Source organism: Heteronotia binoei, chromosome 8, assembly GCF_032191835.1.
Source record: "Heteronotia binoei isolate CCM8104 ecotype False Entrance Well chromosome 8, APGP_CSIRO_Hbin_v1, whole genome shotgun sequence".
Lineage (NCBI taxonomy): Eukaryota > Metazoa > Chordata > Lepidosauria > Squamata > Gekkonidae > Heteronotia > Heteronotia binoei.
In genome coordinates this window covers 100,128,795-100,148,959 of record NC_083230.1, presented here as the reverse complement: position 1 = coordinate 100,148,959, position 20,165 = coordinate 100,128,795, and the positions used below count along the sequence as shown (strand labels likewise).

General features: G+C 46.0%; 1 protein-coding gene across 1 annotated transcript in view; it reads right to left on the bottom strand.

Annotated features, from left to right (window-relative positions):
- Positions 1-20,165, bottom strand: part of AMN1 (antagonist of mitotic exit network 1 homolog) — a 74,333-nt gene that overhangs the window by 16,779 nt on the left and 37,389 nt on the right. Inside the window, exons 4-5 of the mRNA XM_060245736.1 lie at positions 14,196-14,413; positions 5,167-5,223 (exon numbers count right to left, since the gene is read on the bottom strand). Of these exons, the coding sequence (XP_060101719.1) occupies positions 5,167-5,223; positions 14,196-14,413 (275 nt within the window). The remainder of the gene's footprint in view (positions 1-5,166; positions 5,224-14,195; positions 14,414-20,165) is intronic.

Below are 20,165 nucleotides of genomic sequence, written 5' to 3'. Positions count from 1 at the left end.
TATTCATAGGATTTTCTAGTGGATGATTTCCTGCTATTTAGCATGACTTGCAGAGCTCTATCCGACAACCTCGTCACTCCAGCTTCCACGCCGTGAGTTTCAAGTGAGGCACATCGTGGTGCACCACCTGCCCCTCGTGAGACAGTAGAAGGTCCGAGTTCATTGGAAACTGATGGAACGTTCCGTGAGACAGCTGCAGTACAGGGGAGAACCATTGTTGCCTGGGCCACCACGGTGTGATGAGAATCCCCTTGGGGCGCTCGCGGTATATCTTGTGGACTACCCGCGTGATTAGCGGAATCGGCGGGAAGAGGTATACCTGTAGATGAGTCCATGAGATCAGTAGTCCATCTCCCATCGACAGAGGGTCTGCTCCGCCCCTGCAGCAAAAACTGTTGCATTTCGAGGTGCTGCGCGTGGCAAAGACATCCACGTCCGGTGTGCCCCATTTCTGGAACACCGGTCGAAGAAACTCCCAGTTGAGTTCCCATTCGTGGAGTGAGGCTCCTCCCCGACTGAGGTAGTCCGCACAAGAATTCAGATCGCCTGGCAGATGCGAGGCTACTAGAGTTGTGTTTGATCCTCTGCAAATTTCCCAGATTCTTAGCGCTAGAAGGCATAACTTCCTCGAGACTGTGCCGCCCTGTCTGTTCACATAGGATAGGGCTGTTGTGTTGTCTGTTAAAATTGCTACCATCCGTTCCCCAATCAGGTGTTTGAATGAGAGAACGGCATGATGTATGGCCAGCAACTCTAGGAAATTGATGTGGTAGCGCAGAAGATCCGGTGGCCATCTGCCCCCCACACACATGTTGTTCGCGTGTGCTCCCCAGCCCCATAAGGATGCATCTGTCATTATGGTCAAGGTAGAAGTTTGTCTGTGGAATGGGGCCCCTCGGAGGAGGTTCTTTTTCTCCCGCCACCAGGACAGGGTCTGGAGCACCGACGTTGGGACAGTCAGCTGGCAAGAGGGAAGGTCCGTTTGATAATTGAATACTTGTAGGAACCACAACTGCAGAATTCTCATGTGGAACCTGGCGAATTCCAGCACTGCTGTTGTCGCTGCCATCAAGCCCAGGAGGCGTTGGGCCTGGAACGCCGTAACTGTAGGGTTTGACAGGAACGTGTGTGTCAGTGCTATGATGTCTTTCGCCCTTTTTATCGGGAGGAATGCTTTGCAGCTTGTGAGTCCAATATGGCTCCTATGAATTGCACCCTCTGAGAGGGTTGCAGAGCCGATTTCTTTAAGTTGACCTGCAGGCCTAGTGCTCGTAGAAGGGCTAGGGTGATCTCTATATGCTGGAGTATCAGAGGTTTGGAGCGCGCCACTAGCAGCCAGTCGTCTATATAGGGAAAAATAACGATTCCTTGTAGACGCAGATGAGCTGCCACCACCACCATAGTCTTTGTAAAAACTCTCGGTGCAGTGGAGAGGCCAAAGGGTAAGGCCTTGTATTGGTAATGGTTGTCTCCAATAGAGAACCTGAGGAACTTCCTGTCTTCTTGACGAATAGTTACATGGAAGTAGGCATCCTGTAGGTCCAGGGTTGCCATCCAATCTCCCCGGTTCAGTAGGGGCAATATGTTTTGCAGGGAGATCATTCTGAACTTTTGTTTTGGTATGAAATGATTCAGGTCTCGGAGATCCATAATGGGTCGAAGGCCGCCATCTTTCTTGGGTATGGTGAAATATCGGGAGTAGAAGCCTTGCCCAGTCTGGCTGATTGGCACTTGCTCGATTGCGTCTTTTTTGAGGAGGGATTGGACCTCTGCCTGCAGAGTGAGGGATGCCCTGGTGTGAACGACAGTGGGGACTGTCGTTTTTTTTCTGAATTCTATTTGATAACCCGTCCGGATTATCGACAGGACCCATTTGTCCGTAGTGATTGTGAACCAAGCCTGGAAATATGGGAAGAGTCTGGTATGGCCCGGGTACGAAGGGGAGGGGAGAAAACAGGGGGAAGGGCAGTCAAAGACCCTGTTTAGATGATCTGTTCCCCTTCTGTCTGGTTGGTTGTGAGGAAGTCGGAGAGTATTTCGACTTGGGATTGTAGGGAGGTTTGGAGTAGGTTGTGGAACCTTTAGGTCTCCATTGCTGTTCGGTAGGCTGTTTGGGGAACGGTTTCTTGTTCCACGGCTTGTTCCAGGTACGTTTTCCTTGGGTTCTAGATGAGATGGGGACTCCCAGATTGCGAGATGTTCTGATGCTTTTATCCATCTCTTGAAGCACAGAATCTGTGTTGGAGCTGAACAACCCACTTCCATCAAAGGGGAGATCTTCGACATAGGATTGAGTATCTGGCTGCAATGCTGTCGACCTTAGCCAAGAGTGACGCCTTAAGGTAATTGCCGAGGTGAGTGTCTTTGCGGAAATGTCCCCTGCATGCTTGGCAGTATTGATCTGCTGTTTGGCAAGCGCTAAACCTTCCCTTTGGATCTTTTTTAGTGCCTGTTTGGCTTGTTCTGACAGGTCTGGTAGAGTCGATAACTGATCCCATAGGGCGTATTGATAACGGCCCATACATGCACCGTAATTTGCCACCTTCGCTCCTATCGAGCCAGCCGTGTAAAATCTCCTGCCTAAATTGTCCAACTTCTTCCCCTCTTTGTCAGGTGGAGAAGCGTGTGTCTTTCTAGCCTTTGAAGACGAGGCTACAACTACCGAGTTTGGTCTTGGGTGATTAAACAGGAACTCGGCTGTGGATTCCTGGACCCGATACATGTGGTCCAGCCTTCGGGAGCTTATCGGTGTTGAAGCTGGTTTGTCCCAGGAAGATTTTGTGGTATGGAGCATGACTGTCGTGAGAGGTAAGGCGACTGCCGTCGATGTGTCTAGTTGTACGACGTCAAACACGTTGTCGGTAACTACTGGCTTTGGTTGGACTGTCGGGAGTGATAGGGTTTGTGCCATACGTTTTATTAGATCCCCATAGGTTTTTAGGTCCTCGAAAGGGGATATGGGTAGTTCTTCGCCCACCTTATTCGATGGCGCTGGCTCATCCGGGGAGGAGATGTTCTGTTCTTCCCGGATAGAGCCCTCCTCCAATCCGTGTGAGCATTCACCTGAGTCTGAGTGTCCTGAGGAATGTTTAGGGGTCTCTGGAGCTCTTGGTGACTCCGGTGTCCTCCGACGCTCCAGGCTCCGGGAACGTGGGGGGGTCTTTTGTCTCCTTGGGGGCGTTGTATCCTGTGGCTTCGATACCGACGCTGATGGCTTGTGTCGGGGTCGATACGAAGTCCGGGACCTAACCGAGGCTTTGGATTGCTGGTCCCAATCCAAGTGTTTAGCCGGAAACCACGGAAACATGGAAGGCATAGGGCAAGACCCATACAAGTATTGCCACTGTCTCTGGTCCCAGGACATTGGTGGCGGTGGTCTCCGAAGCGGAGAGCGATCTCTGTTGAGGGATCTCTCTTCCGACTCTTGGGATCGATGACGATGCCGAATGCTATGGTGATCTCTACGAGGGCTGTTCAAATGGTCACGCCCGAGGCTCTCGCGACCGGGAGTGGTGGATCGATCCCTTTCCGGGCTTCGGACCCGACGGTGATCTGGGCTGACCGAGGGGTCGCGAGGCGGAGTTCGGGATCGGACGGTGTCTTCCACAGTATGAATTTCCGGTGGACTGCCCTCCGTCCCCGATCTTTGCGTCAGATCTAGATCGCGATCAGAGTCTGAAGAAATGGCGATCTGCGTCGACATCGATGCCAGTACCGGGGGGCTTAACCGGCGGCGTGGTGAAGCGAAGAGCTTCAGAGGTGGTACTCTCGTCGCCGATTCCGGTGGTGATGTCGGGAGCGAAGTTGCGGACGATCGATGTTTGTCCGACTTCTTCTTCTTCTTCGCTTCCGGTTGAAGTCCCTTCTCCTCCCTTGGCCGTTTTGCAGGAGTGGAGGAGGCGGACTTAGATGCCGAGCCCGTTTTAGTGGGGCGATCGGCGTCGGAGGGGGTTTTGTCGATACCGCCTGACTCCGGTGTCGACGGCTTATGTGTTGCCGCCATTTTCTTAGGAGATAGCGCTTTCTCCATCAGCGCCGCTGCTAAACGACCCGCGCGATTTTTCTTCGTCTGGCGGGAAAATTTAGCACAGTGCACACACGCGTCAGGGATGTGCGTCTCTCCTAAGTAAAAAAGGCAAAGAGCGTGCCCGTCTGGAGGGGCGATTTTGCTGCCGCAATTCTAGCACCTTTTGAAAAAGCCCAACCGCTTTTCCATGCGGTTGGGGGGGGGAGGGGGGGTTGGCGGGAAAAAGGAAGGATGAGGTAAAAAGTCCGAAAAAGAATTTTTCACCGCTTCCCCGCTCCTGAGTCTTTAAAAAGACTGTTGTTTTAGTATAAAGTCTATTAAGTTAGAGTAGCGAATGCAACTTCCAAGAAAAAAGGGGGTTTTACCGACCGTGACGCGAGATCGACTGATCCAAGCGGCAGTCAGAAGAGAACTGGCGGGATGTCCGCTCCGGTCCCTGTGAGCATGCTCGGTGGGGCTTCGGCGCATGCGCACTGGGCCGGGGGCGCGGAAATCCGCAGCTTTCAAGAATACCGATCGAGATCGGCGCGGGCGCCTATATCCCATCAGTGTGATGCACAGAGACCACGAAGAAGATCAAGGGGGTGTTGGGGGGGGATACTTTTAAATTCTTTGAACACATTCCACTAACAAGTGTTGTGACACCATCGTCAGTAAAGATGCATGGGATAGAGAAGGCAGAGAAAGTAGTACTTTTCTCCCTTTCTCACAATACAAGAACTCGTGGGCACTCAATGAAATTGCTGAGCAGTTGGGTTAGAACAGATAAAAGGAAGTACTTCTTCACCCAAGGGGTGATTAGCATATGGAATTCACTGCCACAGCTACAAGCATAGATGGCTTCAAGAGGGGACTAGATAAACGTATCAAGCAGAGGTCCATCAGTGGCTATTAGCCACAAGGTATAGATGGAACTCTCTGTCTGGGGCAAGTGATGCTCTATATTCTTGGTGCATGGCAGCAATGGGAAGGTTTCTAGTGTCCTGGCTCCACTAGTGGACCTTCTGATGACATCTGTTTTTTTTGGCTACTGTGTGACAGTCTTGGACTGGATGGGCCATTGGCCTGATCCAACATGGATTCTCTTATGTTTCTATGTAAACAATAACAAGTGCTATAATGACATCATCAGTAAATACCTTTAAATTCTTTGAACATATTCCACTAACAAGTGCTATAACGCCATCATCAGTAACCTGAATGGGAAAAGCGGATTTCTTGTTGGCACGTGGATTAAAAACATAGCATATATATTCACTTAACAAAAGAAAGAAACCTGCACAATTCTGGAAACAATCTAACTTCAATCTGTTATTCTTCATTTTTGATAGGTTTTGGAAAACATAGATTTTATACTAACTGGTATCCAAAATTATTTCTTGTCTCCAGAATGATGCAAAACACACCAGTGTTTATCTATAATGAATGGGTTCATGACAATACTGCCAATTTTTTGGACATGAACCATGGATAATTGTTTACTAGTTGGGGGCTACCCAAAAATAACTGAGTGATCAGTAGTGGGGAAAAATTTCAAATTTTATGTACTACCATCTGCAACTGTAGAACAACTCAAGATACTTTTTAAATCTGGAGCTGCATACAGACATCACTATAAACCATGGTTATAAACTCTGGCTTGAATCAAACTCCAGTAAACCTCATGAAGTTTGGATGTAGACAGTTCCACAAAATTGGGGCTTTTTTTGTTTGGCAGCAAGCTGGAATTTCCAAATAGGGTTAGCAGCAGGCTTCTTAACCACCAATTGTACTATTTGTACTTCATTGTTACCTCGGAATTCACAAACCACCATTTGTTGAGTAGCCCTGCCTCATGCAGATATCTGACCACAGAGACAGCTCAGGGAATGTCCTCCTTGTTGAAGGGGAGCAGATCAGAAGCAAGTAGCAGACAAACTCAGTTTGTTGCACAAAGCATGATCTAAACAAAGCACGATTATCAAAGATATCCAGAAGTAGCCTGTCTGACTAGCAGCTGCTGTTTTAGGATCCAGTACTAAGGAAGATATCCTGTGCACAGTCCGGATTAAGCCTCTTGAAATAAAAAGGAGTTACAGCGTCCATTCAGAACCATGCTTTCCAAGCTAGGGACATAATTGGAGACAAGGAAGTCAGTGATGTGGCCCCTTTTGTAGTCTCAGGAAGGCAATGAAAAGTAGAGATTTATCAAGCACTTACTGGAATTCCCTCCCATAACAATTGGGTTATGGTTGTCACCATGGAGCATGTAAATTACACAGGTGGAACAATCTGCATCCCCAAGGCTTTTTTTGCAGAAAAAGCCCAGCAGGAACTCATTTGCATATTAGGCCACACATCCCTGACAAAACCATTATTTTGCACAGGGTTTTTTGTAGAAAAAACCTAGCAGGAACTTATTTGCATATTAGGCTACTCCCTGACACAAAGCCAGCTAGAACTGCATTTGTCAGTAGTGCGTGGAAGTCCCGCAGTGTGAGTGTGCTGATAAGAGCAGCCTCGAGTAAAAAGTCTACAAAGACACAACTTCAGTAAGCCGGTTGAAACAGTTGTATTGGGGTTACAGCAAAAGAGTGGTTAAAGGCAGTCCAAAGTAGTCAATGCACAGTTAGTCAGTCCATCGAGGTCAGAAGTACAATGTCACAAATCCAAAGATTAGTCTACACATACCAGGGTCTTTACCATCATCAGTCAAACGGACAGAGTAACGGTCTCTGTTATCAAATAGCTCTCCACGTCTCCAACACTCCTTCCTCCTCATCCACCCAAGGCAAAGTCTAAGGACTAGGTAGCTGGTTCTTATGGTAGAGCTGGCCTATCATGTTACACCCCACTTAACTAGCTTCACATGCCTCTCATTAGCTAGTATAGTTGGAGTTACATAATGTTGCATCAGCAGTTTTCACCTTAAAGTGCCTGGTGCTAACAGCATTCCTGCTTTTAAAAAAGCTCTGTGCATCCTATGATCTTACTAAGCGATTAATAAAAGCTTTTTTTCATGTCTATGTATCCTATATGCTCAATCTTTTCCTAACCATTCTACTATGCTTTTAAAATAATCAGGAGTCATCTTATTCCAACAGCTAGGTGGGCTCTAAGATGTTATTGGACTCAAATCTAGCTGTTGTACTACAGACCAACATTGCTACCTTCCGAAACCCTTATCTCAAAACACTGTTTACCATCTCCTAGCCTCAGGTTTACAATCAAGAGCAAAAATAGTTCTCAGAAACTGAAAGAGTCACCACGGGTGTGTATGCCAGCTTCTCCCAGCAGTTGTTGGGGTGCCCATAGACCTGCAAAACAGCAAGCTGAAAATAAATTATATAAAAGTAAGCAAACTGCGGGGGTGGGGGAAAGCTGACAAGCCAGAAGACAGCCCTACTGAAAAACACCCTACTGCTATCTAATTTTGGAGTCCACTTATTCTACAGCAGTTTTTAAAGTACAGTACCTGGCAACATACCGAAACAGCAGGAATCTTCATGGCAATACTGCACAAATGTGCAGTACAGGTAACTGAATCTCTCCTGGGTTTTTATTAAGCCTAAAACGGGCCATTTGTCAGAAAAAGTCTGCAACTAGCTGACAATCATCAAACACCCAGTACAGACCCAAATATATCATTTTCCAAACTTTGTTGTATAAATTTATTATCACATAGTCCAATAGCCTTATTAAATATTCAAAAATGCCAAAATGTAGATTGCTCATTCTCCATCGAACTAGGTGGTGCTGAGTGCAGAGTACAGATACTGGTATACAAGTATAGCCAACTTCAAGAGGGGTTTAGATAAAAATATGGAGCACAGGTCCATCAGTGGCTATTAGCCACAGTGTGTGTGTGTATATAAAATTTTTTGCCACTGTGTGACACAGAGTGTTGGACTGGGTGGGCCGTTGGCCTGATCCAACATGGCTTCTCTTATGTTCTTATGGCTTTTGCAGTGTCCTTGTGTAAAAGAAGAAGTCAGCATAATGTCATTTTGACCTATTAATTTATCTGCAGAGCAAACAAGACATTGGGGCAAGCACCATGCCTTCTGTGCCTGCCTCTGGGAGTATCAGAGCTATCCCCTGATAGTGACCATGTGAAGAACAACTAAGAAAAGATCAAGCAAAAAAGCCCAGGAGGAGAAGCCACAGATGACACAGACAGCTGTTATAATCTCAGATGCCTTTAGTTATAGTCAAGCATGCATATTTCTGTAACATAATGGTTCCTTCGATAAGGAACAGGTCACCCATCCTTTACTGCTCCCCCTTCCTTTACAACCTTTGGGCAAGTAATAAATCCATCGGCCCAAGAATGTTTATGCTACAGCCTGGCTGTTACCACTTTCATGCCGCCTCTCCCCCAGGTTCACACAGACAATCTTATCTGAGCTGAGAGAAGTGTGAGAAAGGGAGATGTTTTAATAGCCTAAATTCCTTAGCAATAAAAGAGATAGTATGTAGTAACCTTTGGACCCGTGACTTAAGCTGCATCTGTATGATACCCTCTGAAGTTATCCTATATAGCAACTGTGTAACACTGTGTATGTCATTACTTCCAAGGCATGTGTCCTTGGTAAAGCTTCTGAGTTTCTTAAATAAAGCAACTTTTGATTCAACAACAAAACTCTGCTTATTGGGAAATATTGATGCTTGACCTCTTGGAAGTAATCTCACTTGGGGATGTAACTGAACTGGAAACTTTCTACCCTTATGGCAGAGAGAGCACCAGATAACGGAGAAGCCCCCGAAAACCCAGAACGACCAATTGGTGAGGATCAAGGACCCGACACCACCCAAATACACCCTCCATGGCACGTACTCGACGCATGGAGAGCAACAGCACGAGGGTCTCCACTGCACATACAGCGACACTTTATAACCCCCAAAGTTTGGGATCCCAGAAGGTCCACCAGCCTAATGGATGAAGCACCAGCTCGGAGAGAGGCGATCCTGGCGTTACCCTCTTTGCGCACGTGGATGGGAGATGACAGTGACCAGAGCACTTCGGATGCAAGTGGCAGGGATGGTTGGGAGGAGCTAGAGGAATGATGCCCCGACCTAGGCCCAGAGGAGGAGGAGGAGGAAGAACAAAATCCCAACCCCCGGGGACTTTCTCCAAATGATGAGATTAGAGATGGCAGAGATGGCCAAGGGCTTAAGAGAAGAAATGTGAGCCAATAATGCATTCATGGCCCAAGAAGTGAGAAAGCAACTGGATCGAGCACTGCAACTGCCGGCGCCCAGAGGGGGGCAACCACCACAACACCCCCCCTTTACAGCTGCAGTTACCGCGGCAACCTCAGTCGCTGCTACCGCTACTGCCAGACTATGGGCGAGGTCAAGAACGGGATGCTACCTTCGATGGGGATCCCGAAGAGGTGGCATATTTTTTAATACAAGCCAATAGCTTTATGTTCTACTGGGGGCACACTTTCCCCGATGAATTTAGCAGAGTGGATTACTTAGGATCAAAGTTGAAGGGGGCGGCCAAGAGATGGTACGTGAGCCTGTACGAAACCCGGAGCCCCGAACTAGACACCATGGCAGCATTTTTACGTGCCCTACTAACACAGTATGAGGATCTGTTACAAGAAACCAGAGCCTTAACCACCCTAAGAGACATGCAACAAGGATCCAAAGCAGTGAGAGAGTATGCAGCCCAATTCTGGGCCAACGCGGCCAAAGTACGAGAGTGGAACGAGCAGATGAAGATCGAACAGTTCCAGAGAGGCCTGAACGCGAGCATACTGGAACGAGCCCTACAGCAGGCTCGCCCTACCACACTGGTGGGATGGGTGCAACTAGCCAGTGAGGTGGAGACTAACATGAAGAGAGTGGCTCTCCAGCGTCAACAGCAGCAAAGGGGTAAGGGGGGATGTGAGTCTCAGCCAGGGGCAAAAGCAGATGGGCGGAAAGCCAATCAAACCAGGGAGACTGCCAAACCAACTACCCCTCGACATTTCTTTCAGTGCAGCGACCCCAACCACATGGCAGCCAACTGCCCGGAGCAGCCTCGAGGCCCCCCCTCATCCCAAAGACCAGCGCACCCAAGGCGAAAAAGGCAGAGAGAGACTAGCAAAGGAATCAGTGAAGAGCAGCGCAGCATCGGCAGCTCCCCGGGAAGAGGAGATTATCATGATAGATGAGTTGGGTGGGGACGCCTGGGAAGACGAACCGGAGGGAAACGAGAGTGTCCTGCACTGAGAGGTGCTGAGCAGCAGGTCGTGGAACTAATGGTGCTGCCGAGGATGAGAATTACTGGGACTTTGTTTTTCATCCCACTGATCTTACTGAACCCCAATCTAAAGCAATTGATACATGCCTGAGCCCTACTAGATTCCGGGTGCACCAGAGACATAATCACACCTAAACTAGTAGAAGCTCTTGGATTCCCTACGAGTCTGCTACCGCACCCCATACAATTTGAGCAGATGGATGGGACTGTAATGAGAGGGGAGCCATGTACGGAGCAGACCCAAGGGGTGCCAATGGGAATAGAAGACCACTGGGATACAGAAATTTTTGTGGTGGCCCCGTCTTCATCATTTGACATTGTCTTGGGAGTGGGATGGCTGGCCAAACATGAACCCAATATCAAATGGGGAGATCAAATTATAGACTTTAGAGATGGAAGGTGCGAGCCCCACCACTGGAACGTGGAGTGGGGACTGGAACCACCACCATTAAATGAAAAGCTATGCCTCACCATAGAAGAGGTGAAGTCAATTCCCCATGAATATAGAGACTTAAAACAATTTTTCAGTGAAGAGGAAGCTAACGAACTCACCCCCTCACCAAGATACTGACTGTGCAATAGAACTGATTCCGGGGCAGAGCCTTCCACAGGCTAAGCTATACTCCATGGGGTGGGCGGAGAAAGCTGAATTGCACAAGTTCCTAGACAAGAACTTAAAGCGGGGGTTCATATGACTGGCTACGGTCACCCACATACTTTTTAGAAAGAAGAAAGACAGGGGGCTCAGACTTTGTATGGATTTTAGGGGGATCAATGTGATTTCAACCTCAAATGCTTACCCCATTCCCTTAATAAAAGATCTATTGAGCACCGTGTCGGAGGGAAAGATTTTCACCAAACTGGATCTGAGAGATGCTTATTTCCAGGTGCGCATAAAGGAGGGGGATGAATGGAAGATGGCGTTTAACACGTCGATGGGACAATTCGAATACTTAGTCATGCCATTCAGGCTACAGGGAGCCCCGGTTTTCATGCACTTTATCAGTGAGGTGTTGTGAAAGTACTTGTACAGAGGGGTAGTGGTGTACCTGGACGATATAATTATTTATTCAAATGACATCTCCTCCCACGTGAAGTTAATGAGGGAAGTGTTAACAATCTCTATAAAAATCAGTTGTATGCGAAATTATCCAAGTGTGAGTTCCACTAAACGGAATTGGACTATTTAGGTTACCAAGTATCTGGGAGGGGCTTGGCAATGGACCCCGAAAAGATAAAAGCCGTTCTAGATTGGGAACCCCTGAGGACACGTAGACAACTCCAATCATTCATCGGGTTCGCAAATTTTTATCGTAATTTTATACAGGGGTTCGCACACACTATGCTCCCCTTAATGGACCTTCTCAAGACAAAAGGGAAAGGTCCCGAGGCCAAGCGGCCAGGAGCCTAGTTAAATTGGACAACAGACTGTCAAAAAGCATTCAATGAGCTAAAGAGATTGTTTGCTAGCGAACCCATATTAATCCACCCCAATGAATTGAAACCCTTTGTGGTTCAATGTGACGCCAGCGACGTCCCTGTGGGGGTAATTCTCATGCAACCAGACGAGGGGGGGACCTAAAACCATGTGGCTACATTTCGAAGAAATTCTCCCAAGAGCAGAGGAATTGGTCGGTGTGGGACAAAGAGGCATTTGCAGTAACTTTCGCCCTAAAGACTTGGAGGTCTTGGTTGGAAGGGGCGAGGGTCCCCTTCGAAATAGGGACTGACCACAAGAATCTAGAAGCCCTAAGTGGCCGTAGGAAACTGACCAAGAAACAGATTCGGTGGGTGGGATTCTTTGCTAAGTTCGATTTTAAGTTAAAGCACATCCCGGGATCTAAGAACTTTCTAGCTGATGCACTGTCTTGACTCCCTCAGCACAATAGTCAAAGAGAGGAGGTGATCGATTTGCTCATCTTCCCCAGTCAACTGGGGGGGACAGTGACAACGTGCTCAGAAGCTAAACGAGAAAAATTAGAGGAAAAATGGGGGGCAGGGAGAGAGGTTGATTTCTGAGATGGAAAAAGGAGATTCCATACCTGAGGGAGTAAAGAAAGGTGAAGGGGGATTCTGGTACAAAGACAGTAAACTTTATGTGCTGGAGAGCCTCCGAAAAGAAGTGCTCCAGTTTTGTCACGGCAGCAAACTATCTGGGTACTTTGGTTATGTCAAAACCCTGCATCTAGTAAATAGGCAATTTTGGTGGCTGTTTATGAAAAAGGACATTTCTAACTATGTTGCCTTGTGCCCAATATGTCTAATGGCTAAAAGAAGAGGGGGGAAACCCCCAGGGTTGTTACAAACTTTGGAAACAGCAACCAGGCCGTGGGCAGTAGTCTCATTGGATTTTATTGTTGAGCTTCCCCCTTCGCAAGGAAAGACCGTAATTCTTGTAGTAGTGGACACATTCTCTAAGCAAGCCCACTTCAATCCTTGCTCGCAAATACCCTTTCTTTCAACCCGTGGTGAAACTACACTCATTCCCGGATAAGTTAATTAGTGACAGAGGAGTACAGTTCGTTGCCAACTTCTGGCGGAAGTTTTGCAAATTGACTGGAATTGAGCAGGGATGAAGTTCTGCATATTACCCCCAGACCGATGGACAGACAGAAAGGATAAACGTCCTACTGGAGCAGTATTTGAGGTGTTTTGTGAACTATCAGCAGTCAAATTGGGTAGACCTACTCCCATTTGCCAAGTATGGATACAATAACAGCATACATAACTCCACCAAATCATCCCCCTTCTTGGTAGTGAATGGATATGAAGGAAAACCATTCCCACAGCTACCAGGAGGAGTAGTGCCAGAAGTACCCTCAACTTTTGAATCAATGGTGGGGAAAGCTGGGAAAGGTTTGGACTCATATCCAGGAAAATTTGGAATTAGCCAAAGAGACTTACAAAAAATATTACGATAAGCATCATTCACCCACTTGAGATTTTAAGGTGGGAGATACCAAGAACTTGCCTCTACCGCAACCTTCTAAAAAACTGGCATACAAGTTCTTGGGACCGTTTCGTATTAAACGTGTAATCAATAAAGTGACTGTAGAACTCGAATTACCTAAACTGTTTGGTAAGATACATCCCATCTTTCATTGCAGTTTACTTCGGAGGGATCCTGGAGCCATGCCTTGGCACCCCCGACCCCAAGCTCCAGAGCCTATTCTGGTGGGGAATCAGAATCACCATGAAGTAAAAGAGATTTTAGATGCTAAGCTGAAGCAAGGTGTATTGTATTTTCTGATTAGATGGAAACATTTTTCTGTAGCCCATGACGAATGGGTAATAAGCTAAAATGTAAGAGCGCCAGAGCTGATTAAACAATTTTATGCTAAGCATCCTACAAAACCCCAGAGAGGGGCTTAGGGGGGGCAGTATGTCAAGCATGCATATTTCTGTAACATAATGGTTCCTTCGACAAGGAACAGGTCATCCATCCTTTACTGCTCCCCCTTCCTTCACAACCTTTGGGCAAGTAATAAATCCATCTGACCCAAGGATGTTTTTGCTACAGCCTGGCTGTTACCACTTTCATGCCGCCTCTCCCCCAGGTTCACACAGACAATCTTATCTGAGCTGACAGAAGTGTAAGAAAGGGAGATGTTTTTAATAGCCTAAATTCCATAGCAATAAAAGAGATAGTATGTAGTAACCTTTGAACCCGTGACTCAAGCTGCATCTGTATGATACCCTTTGAAGCTATCCTATATAGCAACTGTGTAACACTGTGTATGTCATTACTTCCAAGGCATATGTCCTTGGTAAAGCTTCTGAGTTTCTTAAATAAAGCAACTTTTGATTCAACAACAAAAGATTGATTATTGGGAAATATCGATGCTTGACACTTATTAATCCCTACAACATGGGAAACAACGCAATTCATCCAACAAGTTACTTTTCAAAATCCCTTAACCATTTATGTGAGCTTACGCAAGTAGATGAAAAATCCACACTGTGCAGATGCCGACAGTGCTTTCCAAGGGCATGCAATGATGTGTCTGTGATCCTGGAGCATCCACCAATGTTTAAGACTTGTAGAAGTTGGCAATTATGTGCTAGGGCAAGGACCCCGGTATCTGTAAGGTTGCTGCACCGTTTAAAAGAAGCTTCACGCAAATAAGGGCATGAGGAGGCCAGGGCTGCAACTCCTGTTGGAGAGATAAAAGCCAGTCACCGTTGTGTAGCAGGAGAGGCTGAATTTCAAGAGCATGTAAGAACAAACTGCAGCCTTAAAAACCACAAACCTCTTTTCAGTGTTAAGACACCAAACCATAGTCCTACTAGACCCTATGTACGAGGTCTACCTTTTTTTTTTTAGCTCTTCATACTTCAGGTTTAAAAGTCCCATTTCTGGCACAGAATTAACATATTAACTATATAGTATGTCACAGAAGTGAGTACACCTCCTCACATTTTGTAAATATTTAAGTATATCTTTTCATGTGACAACACTGAAGAAATGACACTTGGCTACAATGTAAAGTAGTGAGTCTACAGCTTGTATAGTGCAGAATGCCGCGGCCCGGCTGTTATTGGGCCTCCCAAGATGGGGGCACATTCGGCCGGGTCTTCGGGCTCTGCACTGGCTTCCAATAATATACCGAGTCCGGTACAAGGTACTGGTCATTACCTTTAAAGCCCTATATGGCCTGGGACCTGCCTACCTGAGGGACCGTCTCTCCCCACACGTTCTCCAGAGAGTACTGAGGTCTGGGACTCAAAATCTTCTCACCATCCCTGGGCCCAAGGAAGTGCGCCTCAAAACAACTAGAGACAGGGCCTTTTCCACAATGGCCCCTATGTGGTGGAACCAGCTACCGGAAGAGGTGAGGGCCCTGCGGGATCTTACTCAGTTCCGCAGGGCCTGTAAGACGACCCTCTTCCGGTTAGCCTACGCCTGACTGGACAAATGTAGCTTTCTAGATTTTTGTGATTATACTGTATAGTTTTAATGTACAATGTAAAATTTTAAGGTTTTTAGGTTTTAAATGCTTGATTTTAAATGTATTAATTTGTTCCGATTTTATTGTATTATTGTTTGTTGTAAGCCGCCCTGAGCCACTTGTGGGAAGGGCGGGATATAAATTACGGAATAAATAAATAAATAAATAGCAGTGTAAATGTGCTGTCCCCTCAAAATTATGCAACATGCAGCTATTAATGTCTAAACTGCTGGCAACAAAAGTGAGTACACCCCTAAGTGATAATGTCCAAATGGGGCCCAAAGTGTCAATATTTTGTGTGGCCACCATTATTTTCCAGCACTGCCTTAACCCTCTTGGGCATAGAGTTCACCAGAGCTTCACAGGTTGCCACTGGAGTCTTCTTCCACTCCTCCATGACGACGTCACATAGCTGGTGGATGTTAGAGACCTCCACCTTCCGTTTCAGGATGCTCCACAGATGCTCAATAGGGTTTAGGTCTGGAGACATGCTTGGCCAGTCCATCACCTTTATCCTCAGGTTCTTTAGCAAGGCAGTGGTCGTTTTGGAGGTGTGTTTGGGGTCGTTATGTTGGAATACTGCCCTGCGGCCCAGCCTCCAAAGGGAGGGGATTATGCTCTGCTTCAGTATGTCACAGTACATGTTGGCATTCATGGTTACCTCAATCAACTGTAGCACCCCAGTGCCGGCAATCAACTGTAGCTCCCCAGTGCCAGCACTGAAGAGAACTCCAGTGGCAACCTGTGAAGCTCTGGTGAACTCTATGCTCCTCCTTTGGTCTCTTATTTCTGTTCTCTTGGTTACTGTGAATACTGAAACATTTCAGCAGGTTAACTTTTTAACAAAGCAGTTGCCTGGAGGGCCAAACTAGACAAGAAGGAGATCACACCTTGAATTCAGGTGCCTGTATCCCCAGTTTGGACCAAGGGAAGAGGGTATCCTTCCATCCTCAAATAGCTTTGCTATCCAATGCTACCCCTTCCCCACTCTGGCTGAGGGATACAGAGCAAGATTAGAGTCCACACTGACTCTCCTTTTCCCGGCCTTTCTGTTCTGAATATACCATGCATCTGATGTTATACTGAAATAAAATTTGTTAGACTTTAAGGCACTACTGGATTGCTGTTTTATTTTGCTGCTACAGACTAACACAGCTACTCCTCTCCGGTATTAAGTAGGAGCTGTTGACCAACCTGCTTCCTTTGGGGAGGGGAGGGGCAGTTGGGAAGTTGGGCCAATAAAGCCAGGAGTGATCAAATCAGTCCTAGTCAGCTCAAGCAGAAGCTCCAGATGGTAAGAGCAAAAGGAAAAGGACAGGTTCTCCAGAATGTTATTTTACTGTCCTGCATATGAAAGCTTGGTCTGCATCATGATAGGAAGAGATTTTTGTTTGTTTGTGTAGAGTGACTGGCACCCTGGCCCATCTGACGAATTTGTTTTTATTAGATTTGTTAGATTATTTTTATTAGATCATAAATGAATGTGCTAGACTGGACAACTTTCTCCCCATATCCAAACCTCAGCTTTTGGACTCTCCTCATAATGTGAATTAACTGTTCAAGTAATATTAGTCAAACAACAGTGCACTCCAATTTATCTGAAGGCCTTGCCACCCAAATGTTCTGTGTCTTCCCTCAAGCCCCTAAAATAAAAGGATTTTAATCTACTTATTTCAGGTCTTGTACTATAATTTGTTCTTTAAGGAACCGCAGGCCTCTTCCTTTCATTTTAGCTGCAACATGTCAACTCCACTGGCTCCGATGCTGTGAGGAATGGATTTCCGCAAATATCTGACTGTCTGTGCTATGAATAGTTATCTAGAGGATCGGTGAAATTGCTTGCAGCTTCTAGCAGCCAGGACAATATTTCAACAACTCAGATAAGACCCAAATCTATAATAAATATCTTATGTAAGAGAGACACCCATGAAGACTCAGGGAGAAGAGAAAATTACATTTTCCAGACAGCGTCAGATTCCTCCCCCATGAAGTCCAACCCCCACAACCCACACACCTGTGCTGGCTCTGACCCATTCCACTCCTATTCAACCAACTCCAGCCATAAATCTTTTTTCTTTCCCTGCCTTTGGTTCCCTCCTCCCCTCCAAAAGCCATGTTTGGGTTGCTATGGTACCCAGAAGGCCATCTGTTCCTTTTTTTATAATGTTTGCACTTATGCAGCCATTGCTCTTGCTCTTTTAGGGGTTTGTGTTTTGTGTATTTTTTAAAGCAAATTTGATTTCTGTGCAGAACTCTTAATTGAAGCCAGTCCTTCCCCCCCAAAGATATACTTCTTTTAATCTGAACAAGGGCCAGTCCTTGGCTGTTAGATATAAGATTTCCTGAGTGTCATCAATGTACAGGGCACTTTATAGAGCAACACAAACAACTAAAAATAATTAGATTTTCCCTGTGACAGTAGAGGAGGCAGTGGAAAAAGCAAAGAAGAGGTAAGGGAAAGGGGGAGAAGGAGGAAAGGCGTGTGTAAAACAAATCAAGCACACTGTGGCTGAGGGGCCAGTATCAAAGGTGCATTTCAAAGCACCAAAAGGATGGCATGCAGCTGTAAAATTAACTTTCTCCCATGGGCATCAATCAGCACATATGCATAGGAATAGGAGAAACAGTTGCAAAGAGTTTTAAGTGGTACACTTGAATGCCATTTTAGTTTTATTTCAAAGCAAGTCCTAAGGCATTAAAAGCCAGGGCATTTTTTAATGACTTCCTATAGTTCTCTGTTTTGGGGAACAGATCTGCAAGGCCTCTTCAGAGACATAACTAATTAACAGACATTCTCACATTCTGACATATTATTGTTTTATTGCTTTCTCATAATCATGCTATCCACATCAAAGGTTTGCTCAATTTGTTAGTTTTACTATTCTGTCACTGGATCTTAAATTTGTACTATTTTGCATTCTAAACCACTGCCTACCAGCTATATGTAGCTCTGCTCACTGTACCTGATTCCTCATCTGATGAAGTGTGCTTAGAGCACATGAAAGCTTACATTCTGAATAAAATTTTGTTGGTCTTAAAGGTACACTTGACTCCTACTTTGTTCTACTGCTTCAGACCAACATGGCTGCCCACTTGGATCTGTTCTGGATTGAGTTCACAAGGGAAGCAAGGCAAGGCTTGCGCTCTCTTGCATGGTTGGAAAAAGCCTAGAGTTGAAGTGTCTCTTCACTTCTATTGAGATTTCACAGGATGTTAATTACGATGTTCCTTACTTCCATGCCATAAAAAGTTTCATGTGTCCATTTCTACACATTAAGGACTGGGTATATTTTTCCCCTACAGGTTATTGGCAATGCTAGCTGTCTGATGCTTTAGGAATTAGCAGCTGCTCAGCTACAACAAAGGAATAGCCATAGGGTTGTACCAAATTTAAAAAGGGATGTTGGGAACACATTAACTTGCTCAGAGAACACAGAAAGTGAGCTGAACTCAAAACCAAAGGAAGGCCCAGAGAAATGGGGAGGGACGGTGGCTCAGTGGTAGAGCATCTGCTTGGGAAGCAGAAGGTCCCAGGCATCTCCAAAAAAGGGTCCAGGCAAATAGGTGTGAAAAACCTCAGCTTGAGACCCTGGAGAGCTGCTGCCAGTCTGAGAAGACAATACTGACTTTGATGGACCAAAGGTCTGATTCAGTATAAGGCAGCTTCAGATGTTCAGAATGTGGGAATAATTTCAGTTCCAAGGACATGTTTACTGGAATGCCTCAGGGTCAGCCTCTGAGGGTGGAGTGGAAGTCCAAGTATTAAACAGGTCAAGAGACTAGAATAGCACCTGCTAAAAACACTCAAAGAAATGAAGAAATGTTCAAAAAAGTGGGTCACATGAACCAGAAGAACTGTTTTAGAATGTTAAAAGCAAGGTCAGATGAACTAGCAAAATAGATAGGGCTGCTGATTGCCTGGAAGGGGGGCAGGGAAGTCCTGTCTCTTTCATGGGATGTTATTTACTTCTCTGCCATGAAAAGCTTCAACTACCCATTTCCACACATTAAGTCTCTATGAAAAAGATAAAACAATTTATCCAGGCTTTTTGGCAACACTAGAAAAAGAAGAAACGAAGTGAAAGAGAACTCTGTATCAACTTATTGGGGGGGGGGGGGGAGAATGGCGTGTCTTGGCAGACAATCCAAGCCAGCAGACCTGGAGATGAACAGGGAGTGCTTCATACGGGAGGAACTGAGATAAGGCTGCATCTGGGGAACAGCATACCAGAGGAGCTTTGGAAGGCACGCCAGACTGTCCTAGAAAGATCTTGAGGGATTAAAGAGAAACCATAAATTTTAACTGTGAAAAAGGAGGCGGAAAGGGCTTTCCCTTCCTGTGAGTCTATTATAAGCATGTGTGGCAGGTCTGTCAGGAGGAGAAGAGGGGAAATAAAGCAATTGTCCTAGTGCTTACAGTCAGTGCTGGAGAGGGTACAGAGAGACCACAGAAACCTGTGAGACTGGAAGCAATGGTTATGATACTGTCAGGTCTGCCTAAGCTAGCGTGCTTGAATGGATATGTATTAAGGAAGCTATTCCCAGACATCATAAATTCTTTTTTTTTAATTGGAAGGTCTGCCATGATGAAATGAACAGGTGGCAGCACAGGTTCTGCCAGAAGAAATGCAAGTCATGCAAAAAGAGATTCTGAGGAGTGGGTTGCTAAGAGCATCAAGACAAACAATAAAGATTTTAAATATATATCCAGACCAGGAAACCAGATAGGGAAGCAGTGGGGCCTTTGGATGAGAAAGGAATGAAGGGATTGCTAAAGGATGATGGAAAGATGGCAGAGAAGCTCAATGACTTTTTGCTTTTGTGTTCATTGTAGAAAGCATGGGGCATGTACCCATGCCACAGTCCCCATTTTCAGGAAGGGAGTTTGAAGAAGTGAGTCAAATTGAGTTGACCAGAGAGAAAGTTCTAGACCTACTGGAGAAATTAAAAATCAATA